Genomic DNA, 16,386 nt, shown 5'->3' on the forward strand with positions numbered 1-16,386 from the left:
TAAGTGTTTATCATAAGGGCATTTTAATTGTTACAAACTCTATGGCAGCGCATTATATTTATATTTTAGTCCAAACTTCCAATAATACGACCCGATATAATCACTCTGACCACACGAATAAAATTAGTATGGAGAAAATTTTGGTTTGATGGTACTAGATGTCTTAATTTAATAATGTATCAAGTGTACAATGTTGAAAGATGAACGATTGAATATTTTAATATCAAATTTTATTCGCATGACTGTTATAGTTGGTATACTAACGTGAAGGCGATATCGTTCTCCCATTCAAAATGTATTAGATTGTTATAAATTCATTTCTAAAATCATATTGTCATCGATTTTCAACCTTCAGAATAGTTAAGAAATATCCGTGCATGAATTCTCTACCACGATCTACGACAGTTGCATACATTGCAACAACCTAATTAACTACGAATAAATTCATTTCTTCCATATATTTAATTTTATTAATTTCATACGCACATCAACATGTCAATACAATAAAGTCCAACCTTTTTTTTCAATATTTAGAAATACTTTACGTTTAAGTTTAGTTTAACACATAATAACGACAAGAGGCTTCTTTCAGCCGTGCCCCATTTGTAAATTAGTGATAGTAGAATAAGAATTCATGAGCGAACATTCAGTATATATAAAAGGCGAGGTTCCAACACAAGTCCTAGTATTATCACAAACGAGAAACAGGTAAAACGGTAAAGTATCAAAAAACGTTGTGTCCCATATCAGTCGTGTTCTTTGTGCAATGCTATTTTATAATAAACAGTAATAACAAAACTTCTCTTGAAGTGTTGCTCAAAAGCCATTTGTAACCAAACAGCCTCCGAAAGACATATAAATAAGTGTAATTAATATAATATTCTCTATATAAAATGGACCAATCATGGCAGTGAAAATTAAATCAGTGCTGTCATTGGTCGATTTGTACCACTCTTATATGTCTAGCAGACGCTAGTTAAAAGAACTGAGATATTATTTTCAAATTTCAATGTAAGTGATAGGAATTAATTGAATATAATGTATTAGTAAGTATAATTATTAGCATAATTTTATAACGGTACCAGCTTTTGAATACGTATGGTGACTTCAAAATTGTATGTTTTTGTCCCTTCTATAGATTCAAGTATTTCAAAAACATTACCTATCAGCCTAACTTTCAAGATTTATATTACGAATCTTATTCTTGCCTTACTCCTACTAAATCTTTTCAATGTAGCCATATTATTATTATAAAATACAATGTAACAAAACTTTTTTGAAATTCGAAAATAATACCTCTGATCTTGAGATTGCGACCGATTTCATAGGATAAATAAATCCATTCCTTCATAGAATTAGCGACTCGTAAAAATGCTTTGCTAAAATCTATAGTAGTTTAATTTACCGTTATACATATATTTAGTAAGTTATTAATGAACAAGGAATATTTGGAATATTTGAAACTTTCATAACAGTTTATAATTACTAGACCTTTCCAACCTGTAACGTAATCGCTCGTTCTACGACGGATTTCCATCGAGTGTTTCTATGTACGAGCTACTTTGATATGGTCTCAGTCTCAAGACAGTCCGCACGTCTGATCTATGATACACTCTCCCTACTCGAGCTACTGACTTGTGTCCACTATCGACACTCGCAGCGACGACAACGTACACTCCTTACGACTACTGTTCAATTCGCGTTCATTGAGGATGACGAGCATGAGTCAGTGATTTGCAAGAATTCTACGCGTGTGTCGATGAGGTGTCGACTGTGTACGCAAGCCTCTGATATGTGGGATGATGTGTGTAGCGCTCCGGGCCGTCCGCCGAGGCCCCACCCGAAAGGTACAAAATTGGAACGTACCAACTTATACGTATTTAATTATATACAATGTACAATACAATACGATAAACACTAAAGCGTCTACGGGGCGGTGCGCCGGCGGCCGACAAGGCCTACGCCTCGCGCGTCAGTAGGTAAACATTCTCACAATAATATACATCGTAACTCGCTCTATATATAACAAACATTTCACGAACGCGCACCACGCTCGCTAAACAACATAATATACAGCTGAATCGTAGCACTCTTTCGATTCGATAAAAAAATTGACTAGAAAATCTCAATTCGCTATGAGCACTATGTGTGCGTGGATGTCGAGGAGAATATGTCGGCGGCGCGCCACGCCTCCGCCTCCTCCTCGGCGTCGTAATTCTGCAGGAACGGGTTGGTGGAGCTATAGCGTGGGCTAAGCGCGCCGGAGCCGCTGCCGCTCGAGTTGAGCGTCACCGCCAATCCCGCTGACGTGCCCGGGATGGCGGAGCGCGGCGATTCACGCGAGCCCCCTTCGCGGCCCGATGACTCCCTCGGCGTTAGGTCCCGCGGCGTCAAGTCCCTCGGAGTCGTCTCCCGGGGAGTGCTGCGAGGCGAGTCGCGAGGAGACGCGCGCGGGGAGTTTCTCGGCGACATGCGAGGAGAACTCGCCCGTTCCGGCTGGCGCAAGATCGATGATACAGAGCCACCGTGCTTGATCGTGTCCGCTGGGCTGTGACTGCCCGAGCTGCTACTGGGCGAACCGGGAGACGTTACCGTCACCTGACGGGAGCGAGGAGGAGCGGGCAGTGGGCCTCGAAGAGGCGACTGCGGACGATATTGGCCTGCCCTGACTGATGAGAGAACCTGAAAAGCATAACCATCTTTTATAGTTCAGCATTCTTCGGTATTCTTCGGCATCCATGAGGATGTTCTAATGAGACTGAAATCTGACTTCTTCTTCTTCATTAGTGCGTGTGCAAAGGCAAGTGCGCTCTATAGTTCCTTTCCCAGAGCCCAGTCAGACTGTAGTAAGATAAATACTAATCAAGCGTGACAGCCTCCTGGAAGACTTCGGCCTCACTCACGTACCGAGTTCAATCCCCGGCACAGACACATTACTTTTCGAAATTATGTATGTGTTTTAAGCAATTTGATATTATTACTTGCTTTAACGGTGAGGGATAACATCGTGAGGTAACCTACATGACTGTGTGTTCTCCAAAATATTTCCAATCACCAATCCGCGCCTGGCCAGCGTGTGTATACTATTTCCCAAACCTTTCTCATTCTGGGACGAGACTCGTGCGACCGGCAATGAGTCGATAATGGTGACGATGAAATGCTAATCTATAACAAAATAAAAGTAATGTACATGTGCGGGCGGCGAGCGGTCGGCCGCGTGCCGAACCGAGAGAGCTGGCGGCGGAGATGCTGCTGATGCTGCCGCTTGATGCCGATATGGACTGACTGAGGGCGGAACTCGGCCTGGCAACATACAAAGCATTATATGTACACATAATTGAAAACAGGAGATTGTACTTTGTAAAGATCTTCGTATTTCAATCATAGTAAATCAATTTGTATCATCTCGTTGATAATTACCATTTATATGGCCAAGGCGTTAATAAACTTATAGCAGGCAGCACCTTCATTCTGGTCACCAGCTTGATGATAGTTATCTTTAAGATCAAAATAATTCTAGATCTTAATTTTGAAATTCCGATTATGTTTTTGGTGATAGTGCATTATTGGGTACATCTGATATAAAGTGGAAGCTATGATTGTTTTGTTTTCATTTGTGCATGAACATTCAGTACTCCGATTTTGCGTGTTTATAAATTAATGTGCGTTATTGATCACTTCATTAAATTGATGACGTGTAAGTTCGGTTTCCGATTTTCTTTCACCAAATGTTATTCCACGTTAAGCCATTAAGCTACCACAAAAACTAAAGTAACACTTAGTGAAATAAATGAAGTACGAAATTTAACTAACAGGGTAACTGAAACACATAAAGCATAATGTTATAGACATAATAATAGTACGTAGATACAGGAAGATAACAGTTCGACACGGCTCCAATAGCGTCAACAGCAATCGAGCGGTAAAGCCTAGACTATGACGAATAAAGCTTTCCACCAACAACATAGAAACGTGAAATAGCTTAACCATAACGTCACATACATGAATCAAATACATCAATCATAGCAACAGTAAATAAGCGGACAGTCGAAGTGGTAACACAGTCGATTAAACAGAATGTTCTACTGGGATATATTAAACAGGCAGATTAAATAAAATGTAAAATTCTTCTTCAATACGAGTCCTTTTTAAACTTAAGGGTAGGTATTTCTTTTACCAGGTCTACCACAACAGCAGAAATATTAACATAATATTAAATCAAACTTTGTAGTAGCCAGATTTAGAGTGGTATGAGAATTAAACATGCCATAAACCTTCCTAACCCTAAGTTTTTAATAACTAGTATTGTAATGAGAGGATTTTCCATTTAATATCATCTGCCCTGGTCAGAAATCCAACGTACTCCACTGACTTTATAAACAATGACAAAAGGTTCTCAGAATGCCTAGTCTAGTCTAGAATGAAAAGTCCTATTATTTTTTGCATTCATTCATTGTAAGCTTTAAATACATTACATGGTAATTAAGCACATGAAATTGATCTCGCTTACTCGAGTACTTATTCGAATATTTTAGCGGTTCAGAAACAGTAACCTTAAGGTTGACTTTTTATAACATATAGCTGTTAGTAATATTGAAAAATCATGAGAGCTTTTCTTTGCAATGAGATTTAAATTATAGCATATTTATAACTGCAATTTGTGACAGCAAACTTGATAGTACTTGGAGGTAATAAGTCAATTTTGACACAACAAGAAGCCTTTCAAGCATATTTACGATTTCAAAGCCATAAGAATCAGCTAGCTCCCTTTGGGATAAGCACCGAACTTTGTAAGTGATAATATGATTATCGCAGTACCTACTAGACAAAACCATAAAGAACTAAACTAAAAATAAAAATTGCGATAATCAAAATATAATAACTTTAAGTTCGGTGCTAAGGCCACTAATTCTTCTACTGGACATAAATATATCTACATGCATGTGACGGTCTGATTACGGTCGTTACACGGTTATAAGTAGTGGGAGGAGATCTTTAAGTTTAAGAAATCTCTTAACCTTGGGGGAGGGTGGCTGAGGCCACTGGCGACGCACTGACTCTGTTTCCACGCGGCCCGGTTGCTGGCTCGCCGCGCCGAACTGTCTACAAACATACATGCGTTAAGGTACCGCTTAGTTAAATCAGCAACAGCAACACGAACGTACATGCAAACAGCAAAGAAAATACGGCTACTGGTTAAAAATGAATGAGTTAGAGATGAGAAAGGATTTTATAAGTCTAGCAATGCTAAGAATAAATTTGAAATGTCGTGTTTAAAATATGATAGTGGTTATCACTATTCATATTGGAATGAAGCATTTTATGTGACGACCAATGAATCAAAACGATATGATTGACAGTCATTACATAATTCGATTTAAATTGGAAATAGTATGGAATAGAAAAATATATTAGTACTTAGATATTGAATAATAAAATAAAAATGAAATTGATTGTGAAGATAAATACGTATATACTTATTATAATTTAAGACGTGAGAAAGTGCCCATTAAAAATAATAATGATTCAGTAAAAATCCTTTCTTATCTCAGTAAATTGTTAGTATACCATTTTATTCATTTCAGAGATGTAGGTATAAGTGTTTTAACATTGATTTCATTCACACTTAGGGTCCATATTATTATAAAAAGAATTTCGTTGCTTCTTAATGAGCAATAATTATAACTGCTTTTTACCTCGAATAGTACAAACATTAAGCCTCTTTCTTTTTTTTATTTAATAGATAAGGATCGTCTCTGAATAGGGTGTTTTAGTATAATTTAATGTCAGATTATCAAGATTATGTACTGTTTATAATTTTTAATAGTCAAATGTTAGCGGAGGTAATGTAAAAAATGTGGAGAGTTATCACAACATTTAATAAAAACGGAAAAAAAAGAAGCAACAACATAGACGAAGGCATTACCTGAACGTTTCGGCGGAGGCCATATCTGGAGAAGGCATTGTAAGACGTGTATTGGACGTTGATACTCAAGTTCAGCTGTCGGTTGAGAATGCAGCATCAATGGTGGAGCCATCGCTACAGCGAGGTGCTGTGGAGACATTTTGTTGCGATCCTGCGCGGCCACGACTAGAGCTAAATGGTCAAGAAGGAAAACCAGTGTAGCTCTAGCAGCGCGTGGTAAACACTCCACTATTGATGCCATAAGTCGTGCATTGCCTTCTTTGTCGTCGGGCAGGCATACTCCTGGAAGGTATAAATGTGAATTACCAAGTTTTATACGTTTCATTTTGTTCTCAAATAATACGAACAATACGTATATAAACGAATTCTATTTTGTATTAAAACTTTGTAAAACTGTTTAGAATCTTCAAGTGATTTCCAATTATACAAGTCCAGGTCATTCATTATTACATTACTAAAAATATTTATACTTATTATCTGTAATACCACAATTATTTTACAAGTTATTCTTTGTCAATTTTCTTTCTTTAGGTATTGTTATAAAAAAATCCATATTATTTTATAAAAAATCAATCAATAACTGTAAACACTTACCAAGAGCATCCAGTGTCATTTGATACAAGCACCGGCTGAACAGCGGCTGTGGCAGTTCTGTCAAATAGTCCTTTAGGACACCGGTTATGACATTGATGTCAGGAACGGAATCAGGTGTAAGCTCCACCCCACGGGCGTTACGTTCAAAAGCTTCTCGAAGAATACGTTTCTTATTAGCAGAGCCACATAACCGATACAGACCTTTCAACAAAAAGGATTATTATTGGTAATGGTTTTGGAATATATACTATTGAAATTAAAAATGTATTCACTTACACACGTATTCGCTAACATTACTATGAAAAATAGAAGTATATAATAAGTTGTATAATTATATTTGATTATTTTGTCTTGAAACTTAATACAATGCGTACATCTGATTGACATTTAAATTTTTTGTGTATTTGTTAGCTAATTTGTGTAAATCAAACTAATCATGATGACATGGATGGGAGTTAAAATATTTATTTCATCACTCTTATTTTTAGTGTTATGTGAATCGACACTAACATTATCATTGAACTATGATATGAAAATATGGCACCACTTGTAGGGGCTTTTAGATGTAAAATCAGCTACGCTTCCTTTAAACTGTGGTTGAACTGGTTCCCATTTAAGATGAAGTTCACGGTGATAATATTATTAACACTGCATAGTTTGCTGCATCCAGAGCAGATTCATCTGATTTGTATAATTCAGATAAAATATCTCTTATCAAATACAGAATTTCACTAACCAATGATATCTAATCCACGTCTTTCAATCTCTTCAACACAGCGTCTAACAACAAGGGGTACGGGTGCTGCGTGGGGTGGTCGCAACTCGCGTGCTACAACTGCTTCTAACTCAGCACCAAATAGTGGGGGAGGTGCGAGCCTAGGCGCTGCTGGTCTTCGACGGAACAATTCGTGTGGTTCCGTATGACGTACGCGCATGTAAAGCGTACCTCGAGGCTCCATCTGGTACAAAAACATAAAATTCGTGCAAGCGCTTTCCCAAATTGAAATCAGTTAAAAGGTACACTTCCAAACTAACAATATTATAAAATGTGAGGTGGGTCTGTTTTTTAGATCACACATCGTATTGATGATCTTTGATAGATTTATTGTTTACATCCTGAAAATAGACATGAAATGTTTTTATATCATAGAACAGGACCAGGGTAACGTTTCCAAAGAATGAAACAAATCGTCTTTGTTACCTTCTTTCAGTTTCACATCAAAACCGATCTTAAAAAAATTTGCATCGGTAGCTTGAATTCCGCAAACGGACAAAGGCATAAGCAGTTTTTATTTCAGGAATAATATTGGTTAAAGAACTGAACAGAACGTAGATGAATAGCTAGTAAACTGCATAAGCTCTAGTAGCACTTAAGTTATTGTATGAAATACTCAGATGCAATGATTTAATTTATACAGTTTACCGTCATTACCCTTACTTTTATGGCTAGCTGGTGCGATGGAGAGCGGGACAGTAAATCTGGCAGAGTCACTGCCCCACGGAAGCAGAGTTTGTGTCTATGTTGCGGGTCCCATGAATACACCAACACGTCTAGCTGTCTGTTGTCCACCAGCTCTAATTCAAAGGACTCGTCCCAGTCAAACTGCAGTTCACCAGTGCGGACCTGACAATGAAATAAAACATTGTAAATGCATTCCGTAATATTTTACTGTTACATTAATACCATCATCAACATCCATCTTACTCGTACTTATATATATATATATATATCGGAATAGTGTTCACATAATATCATGGACTCTTCTATAGTAAGCAGTTTAACGACCTATTTACCTAAACTTATTCCGAGACAAGATTTTGTTACGCTACAGCCATATGCCCTGTGGTCGCTTATTATATAAAATATGGAAAACGTTTTTTCGAAACTAAACATAGCAAAAATTCAAAAACGTGACTTCATTATCCACTCACATTAACTCACTAAGTCAAACAGCATTTTCATTCGATTAAAATTTGCGACCGGATTTAAATCTGGTTATAGCATGAAGTTTAAGACGCAATTAATTACTTACCACCGTTCGAGCTTTATGTACTCGATCGCATTCCAGAACGCAATATAGATCTCGAGGTGCCACAGGAGGTTGAGGAGGTGCAAGTGGTCCTGATGGAGGGGATCCTGGCGAAGATCCCGTAGGGGCGGGACGTAATCCTCGACCAGCAAGGAGATGCACCCAAAGCATTCCAGAAACTCCGCCAGAGATTCGGGACAAACCAGTCATGGACGTAGATAAACCACCCGTCCCCGGCTTCTCCACTTTGTATTTTAGGAACTCTAGAAAGATTGAAACATATTTTTAAAAACTTTTATGCCTAACACGTACAGCTATTATGAGATATTAAAACACATTATATTGGTTTTCTGTTCTATTAATTAGCACCTGACTGCAGTCACGCGAAGATGATAGCGTGCTTTATCTGCACGTCTTTGTCGAAAATTGTAAATTCCCAAATTTACTTTGGAAAATATAGAATCTTTAATCTGACATTAATAAAAACACCGCGTTCATTACTGCATCAGGGAGTTCGTTATTAAAATGTAAATTTAATTAAAAAAATATTACCATTAGGATTAATGTCCAGATGACGTTGGTGTCGCGATCCTGGTGTAGGCACAGGACTTGGATTTGGACAAGTAAACTTTGAACCCAGTTCCAGCAATTGTCTAACGCGACGAGCTGAAGGCGAACCGCTTGCAGTTGGGCCTAATTGTTGCGATGATAAGGACCTCGCGGGTAAGTGACGGGGTCTTTCTATGCGCCGGCTGGCCAATCCGAGTGATGAACCAAAACGACTGCCACTTTCCATCTAAAAATTAATGAATAGTACCTATATTGGTGCAAGAGAGTGGACTATTTGATGATAGAAAATATATCTATCTCGTCAAAAGAGTAGGTGTTATTTATTGTACTCGTATAATACGCGTGGAAATATTAATTATAATATAATTTTTATCCGTACATGACATATAACAATATCTGTGATACTACTTTCTACATATTTTTCTACCTACCATTGATCGTTGCTTGCACATATGCTATTCTATTAACACTTGTGTGTCGTATTATATAATTTATTCAGTCGTTTTTTTTTAGTATTAATTATTATCAGTTTAGTCATTCAAATCAAAGCTCTACACAATTTTTTACTCACATTCTTCAGAGCATCGTGTATATTTTCTGCGGAATAGTGAGTTGGAAGTCTGGGGCGGAGTGTTTCGTACAGTGCGCTGGTGGAAGGAGCCCGGGAAAGCCACGCGCGGTATTCGTCTGATGTGAACACTGAGGGAGAAAAAGGCAGTCGACCTGAACACAATTCTTTAAAGATTTTCCTTTTTAGAGTAATATGGAGTTCAAAATGCTCGATTACCGTGCCGTACTTATCTTAACCAAAAATATAAATAACGCTCGGAGTTAATAATCAATTTAATCAAAATCTTTGGACGGTAGATTGAAGGAAAACCTTACTAGGTTTTCCTTTTCTATTTGGAGCATAAGGAAAAGAACAGCATTACTAAATTAAATCTGTTATCTAAAGATTTTAGATTTAAAATAATAAGGTATAAGGTGATAAATAAAATCACAAACTAACCTCTGGAAGAACGTAAGTCCAACCGCGATGATAAGGGTTCTGGTTCATCTTGAAGGACACTTCCTGCCCGTCTGGATAATCCTAGTCTGAGTGCAAAAGATACAGGTATAAAATACCATCAACCTCATTATTCAATTTATGTCTTACACAAAGTTGGTCTTACCTTTGACCTGTTCCTCTGACGTCTCGTGGTAAGGAGTTGAACTTTGATCCAATATCCCTTCCTAACGTGCTGCTTCTATATCCACTGAGTCCTGAATAGTAGGGTGTCCTTGTAGGCGCTGTTGCCTCTGTATCAGAGGAGTAATCCAAGCTACGATTTCTTCTGGTTGTTCCGAATTTACTGCCGTATGATGGTAAACCTAAGCCTGTTGTACCGTAACCTCCTCCAAGAGCTGAACTCAGTCCAGTTCCCGATAATCCTGTACCAAGCCCCGAACTCGTTAAGCCTGATCCGACTAAGCTTGAACCTGTTAAACCGCTAAGACCGGTACTCGATAATCCTGATGGCAATCCATGTCCAAGCCCTGTTCCACTAAGACCAGTAGCGGTGAGACTGCTACCCGGTAGACCAGATCCTGGCATTCCTACGCCTCCGTAACGTTGACCGTATCTTGTTAAACTGGACGCTAGAAAGATAAAGCAAGAGTCATATTCTTTAATTCTGTTAGCGGAAATATATTTATAACCGTTACTTTTTATTGGAAAAACATACCGGCACCAGGTCCCGCTGTGGAGGCCTTCAAACTAGAACGTAGTAACGAGTGTCGACCGAAATCTGAATGTGTCTCAGCTCTTGGTAGTTGTTGTTCTGAACCCGACCGCGGTACTCTTCCCCCAAAACGTGTGCTATTAAAAAATATGACAATTAATAAAAAGTTTTAGTATATATATTTGATGATCGAGGTTCAATTAAAGAAAGTTCAACCGAGGTTGGCACGAATCGTACGAAATTTAATGTATAAAAAATTACCAAATTTAATGTATAATGTAATGTATAATTAATTTGTTCTAAATGTCTTTTACCTTCCAGTTTCCGATGGATAGAAGGAGTGCACTTTTTCTGCCAAACTTTCCAATGTGTTGGGATATGAGCGTTCGTACGGCACAAAATGTGTCGCTTGAGACTTTGGCTGCTCCGTTATAACCGGCGGTGGCGGTCTATAGCTGTAAGATCGTATTAAAAAATATCAAAATTGACATTTTTAGTTTTAGAAAACCATATTTGCAGAAAAATTGTTAACTCAATGTTCTGATCCGTCTCATAAAATCCGTCAATAAAAATGACTAATTTTTGGAAGCTTTTTTTTAAACGCTTTAGTAATTCGAGAGACTTCCCCTACATATTATAAAAAAACATCATGATGATCCATTATCATAGCATGTGGTGAGGTGGCCAATATGCATTTGACTTTGATGGCTGCAGCTTAACGTAGCTAATCGCAATGTTTAGTGGATTTACTTAAAATAAATGTAACTACCTCCAAGTTGAATGATCCGATGGTGGCCTAGAATTATAATAAAGATCCAGTGGTGTAGAATCTGGCGATAATGCTCCGAGCTGCATACGACTCCTTTCTTCCCTACCATCGCCAACTGGACGCACGCTGCTACCTGGGCCTCCCGTTGAACGTAGAGTACCATGTCTACAATACATAAAAGTATTCAATAGGGTATCAAACTCCAAAAAATTTTCTTAGTTAACAAGTGTTCTGCAAATTCAAATCCAAGACAAAAAAGTTGTTTTATTAAACATTTTCCATTACTTTTAGGGCCGGTTTTACAATTATCAGATAGCTGAACTAGTGGTAGCCAATAATTCCGAGAATGACTTATTTACTCCTCATCATACAACCCATTACCGGCCCACTACAGATCCCACCCACAATGAGGTGGGGTTAAGGCAGTATCACGCTGATCCAGTGCGTGGACTATGTTTTGCTGATTTACGCCTCATTTATAGGTTATTAGGGATTATTCCCCCTGCCCTGTCCCCTCTAAGGGATAGATAGGATAAACCCCTATTGGCTATAATTGAGGAAATAAGACTATTATGTAGAAGGTCATTCTATATAATCAGTCTTCCGGCGAGGGGACCGATCTCACTAATTCTATTGTAAACTAAAACAATTTTGAGTCTGTTACCCCGCTGTTTTCTTAGAGACAAGTAGGAATAAGAAGTTGGATCTGTCCTCTCGTCGAGAACAGGGGGAGAGATCGAACAAATTATTCCAGTTATACGCCCGCCAAAGTAACCTATGGAAAATCATCCTTAAATCCTTATTTGTGTTTGATTAGGTCACATAAGTAAAAATAATAATTACTGTGAATAAAGCCCATCTAATCGATCACGATCTCGATCATCATCATCGCGGCAGTCCCTCTTCAATACAACAACCGGTGGAGGTTTATGTTCGGTTCGTGGCAGTGACGGTGATCCAGGTCCTGATTTTCCTGTAAATTCAAAATAAAAATATGGATCTTGAAATAATCGATCTATTATTCTACATATAATTAAGTTAATGTTGTTTTAATTAAATATTTAATTACTACCTTTATTATTTTTTATTATGACTTGATCAACTCATTACCGGCCAACCCTCCGGGTCTCCTCAATAAAAAAGGGCTACCTAGCTGACCCAGTGCGGATTGATGGATTCAGTTTTAAATAATTATCTTGACCGTAAATCATTAAGTTTTTTATAGATTAAACATTTAAGCAAATATATTACAAACGGAAATACCATAATTATTTATAGTGAACCTAGATATATTCAAAAAGAATAATTTCCATTATTATGTACTAATATGGCAAGTGCCTTATTTGCCTATTTAAATAAAGTAAGTTTTGTTTTTGACGCCAATGAGAGTAATCATTATAGTAATTACCTTTCCGCTGTCTGGTACACAGCAATAATCGCCGTGGTATCGACATGATAATAACTACATCATCCAGTGACATTCTTCGCACATCAACCAAGTTCACAGCCAAGATCTCGTCTCCGACCTTCAAACAGCCGCTGTTATACACCGCTGATTCGAGGGCTATCCGAGATATGAACACGCCATCGGTCCTCGCACCACCGTCCCCTTCTCTGATGTATAGGCCCAAGGTTTGACCTGGGCGCTTGACAATTTCCACTAGTTGAACTATGTGGCGTGCATCCTAAGACAACAGAAGAGCTTGTTAAGTTAAGTTTTATAACTACGATCCCCTGCAGAGAAAATTTGGGACTTTATATTTTCTGATATTTTCTCTGTGGGATCTGTTACCACGCCACCGATAAATACGTCCCACCAAGTCCTATTATCTAAGACTCACTTTGGGATCGCAGTCCAGGAATAACTTGTAGTTGACAAACTAATTGTATTGTCTGATAAGAAGAATACCATAGAAACATGTTTGTTATAACTGTGTCATCCTTAGCTTCTTAATGTCCGACTGCTGCTTAGTGCTTACTTAGCCCCCCTCTTACAAGTAGGATCTTATTTAAGAGCTTAGACACTCCAAACTGCTCCAGTGGATGTTGGGGCCAACGCCAATAGCTAATCATGCACTCTAATGTACAGAAGTTATCACACAAATTCCTAACACTAAGATCTAAGATTATCTTAACAAGAAAACCCAGGGCCAGACAACCAAAGTCCATACGCAATATCAATAAAAATATTTAACCATCTGCCAAATTTTGTTAAGAACACTGAAAATGTGAACCAAATATTAAAATAATAAAATAAATGCTTTGTTTAATGAGGTCATTTAGCATAGATTTTATTCATTAATGATTTTTTTGATAATGAGCATCCCTAATAAAATCGGTTTCCCTATTATTCAATAGCCTTCTTGTGTTTTAGAAATGTATGGAATGTAAGTACATACGTTACAACTTATCATCACAATTATATCTATTTTATATCTGGTTTTACGAGTATAAATGTAACACTATGTATTGTATTGAATAAATTGAAATTTAAATTGAGTCGGCATGTTGATGTACGAATCATGATCGTTGTTGAACACGCTGGCTTCAACACTATCAAGGTATTTGCATATTAGTAACAGTCTTAAAATAAGTACGTAATGCAAGTGCATGATTTGAGTTTAATATTGCCATCTAATATTATAAATTTAGGTATAATTCTACTTCAAGAGTAGATAATATCATGGGTTTATTATGGATAATTGATCGTATCATGCTACCCCGCTGCCTACTTTGTAATTTAAAAGAAACATTGTAGATTTAAAAGTCGAATCATAAATATCAGTTTGATGGCAAAATGTCGTATTCAATGCAAAAATCGTCTGATAAGCAATGCAGATAACCTAGACGCATTGCACGAATCGACCACGGAAATACGGCAGGACTTCCACAATAGTTGGGGACGAGAACTGGAAGTGCACATCCCAACAATGCTAGTCTAGATTGCGTTCGCATTCCCGACAACGCGATCTAGGCCAGGAACAATAGGGTTGTCTGGAGTGAGCTCTTTCAGCGTTCTGTTAGGTTACGAGCAGTATTCAGGTCAATAGAGCAAGGAAAATTACCTGTTTTTTTTTAATACAAGTAAATAAAATTTATTTTATTTGCAGACATCACAACCGAGCTGATTGCATAGTAATTTTATACGAATATTTCGTTCTCATAAAATTACAATGATCATAATTATATGTATCATATTTGAAAAAAAACGCAACATGAAATCGGAGCTTCATAACAATAAAAATTCATAATTCGCACAACCTTGGTTTCCAGTTTTAGATAGGGGTTTAACATCAATATCTAGTGAATTACAATACGATTAAATGGTAGGTACTAAAGGAAAGGCAAATAGCGATGAATAAATTTCCTCTCAAATGGAGGATCCTGTAAGTCATGTGGGGGAGACGTTATTGACTTAAGACGCTTTTTCCCCCTTGAAAGGTTTCTCAGAGGTGTAGGAATTCAACGCTAATGACGCCCTATCAAATAGAGCATTATTGGAATTTTTATTTTCTTTGTAAATATATTCTACTTATGTTAATGTACATGTTTCTCTTTATATGTTATTTCATCGCTTGTTCTCTTTAATGATTTTGTATTTGTTTTTAGTTATGCTAAAAAAATAAGGTATGCCTGACGCAGGCATCGTTTTGGCAACTTATAACTATTTCTAAAGCGGGAATAGATTGGGAAATGGTTTAGAGCTTTTTAATTCATCAACTCATCGTATCATCGTATCAATAGAAAGAACTGTTTTTTTTGGGGTTCATATAATAAACTTTCCCAAAATTTTGGTTCTTTGCTCACCTGTATTTTATGGGATCTTATTATATATATTATTTTATTTTTATATTTATTAATTATATTATGTTTGATGTATTTGTGTTACCTTGTTTATGTACTAGTTATTCGTGTAATGTATTTTAAAAAAATTTACCACCATCAGCCTATTCTCCTCTTATTTTTTCTTATTCAAAGGTTGCCTGGCAGCGATCGCTATTAAGCGATAAGGCTGCCTCTTGTATTCTACTTCTTTCTTCATGTTTCTGTTTTTATTTTATGTTGGTATTTATTGTAAATGTTGTGGTAAACAAATAAAGAGTTAAATAAATTAATAAAATAAATATTTCTTTGGTAATTAATAGGTGTAAAATTGTGTTGACGATTTTTAAACAGGTAAATAACAAAATTAAATATTAGAAGGAACTAGAGCAGTTTTTTATCTGATTTACGTAAAACCGCTTGAAATCACTAGGGTTTAATAATTTCAAATAGAATGCGCTTACGAAGATGGATTTTATTCACCCCTAGTAACACACACCGGCAGGGGATTTTTCTCAATATCCGCGCGTATTACAAAAAGGAAGATAAACGCTCCATGGGGATCTCAAAGTGTGTGAACGTTGATTTATATAACAGGAAAAAATACTGTAGCCTTGTATTTTGTATCTTTTCAGACAGTTGGTAGCCGGTAGTGACTTTCTATATCAATAATTTGTAACCATTGTGATATGAATAAAGACAGCTGGCTGGAAACCACTCAGAAAAGTTAAGCTTAAAAAAAACTGATACCACGTACGCAAAGTACCTAAGTAACGCAGTATGATACCAGTAGGTGAGACCAGTCTGTCTTAAACGTTATACTTTACCCCAGCTTATCCCTATCCCTATCCCTACTAATATTATAAATGTGAATGTAAGTTTGTTTGTTACGCTTTCACGCAAAAACTACTGAACCGATCATCATGAAACTTTGGAAACATATTTTTCGAGGTA

General features: G+C 37.1%; 1 protein-coding gene across 1 annotated transcript in view; it reads right to left on the reverse strand.

Annotated features, from left to right (window-relative positions):
- Positions 1-1,752: 1,752 nt before the first annotated feature.
- Positions 1,753-16,386, reverse strand: part of LOC120625927 (rho GTPase-activating protein 100F) — a 68,073-nt gene continuing 53,439 nt past the window's right edge. The window contains exons 5-21 of the mRNA XM_039893198.1: positions 13,019-13,295; positions 12,454-12,583; positions 11,611-11,775; positions 11,156-11,296; positions 10,845-10,978; positions 10,293-10,758; positions 10,130-10,215; positions 9,692-9,843; positions 9,103-9,346; positions 8,554-8,813; positions 7,959-8,144; positions 7,257-7,479; positions 6,521-6,721; positions 5,927-6,208; positions 5,019-5,099; positions 3,191-3,303; positions 1,753-2,682 (exon numbers count right to left, since the gene is read on the reverse strand). Coding sequence (XP_039749132.1) covers positions 2,143-2,682; positions 3,191-3,303; positions 5,019-5,099; positions 5,927-6,208; positions 6,521-6,721; positions 7,257-7,479; positions 7,959-8,144; positions 8,554-8,813; positions 9,103-9,346; positions 9,692-9,843; positions 10,130-10,215; positions 10,293-10,758; positions 10,845-10,978; positions 11,156-11,296; positions 11,611-11,775; positions 12,454-12,583; positions 13,019-13,295 — 3,681 coding nt within the window. The 3' untranslated portion in view covers positions 1,753-2,142. The remainder of the gene's footprint in view (positions 2,683-3,190; positions 3,304-5,018; positions 5,100-5,926; positions 6,209-6,520; positions 6,722-7,256; positions 7,480-7,958; positions 8,145-8,553; positions 8,814-9,102; positions 9,347-9,691; positions 9,844-10,129; positions 10,216-10,292; positions 10,759-10,844; positions 10,979-11,155; positions 11,297-11,610; positions 11,776-12,453; positions 12,584-13,018; positions 13,296-16,386) is intronic.

The sequence above is a fragment of the Pararge aegeria genome, chromosome 8 (assembly GCF_905163445.1).
Source record: "Pararge aegeria chromosome 8, ilParAegt1.1, whole genome shotgun sequence".
Lineage (NCBI taxonomy): Eukaryota > Metazoa > Arthropoda > Insecta > Lepidoptera > Nymphalidae > Pararge > Pararge aegeria.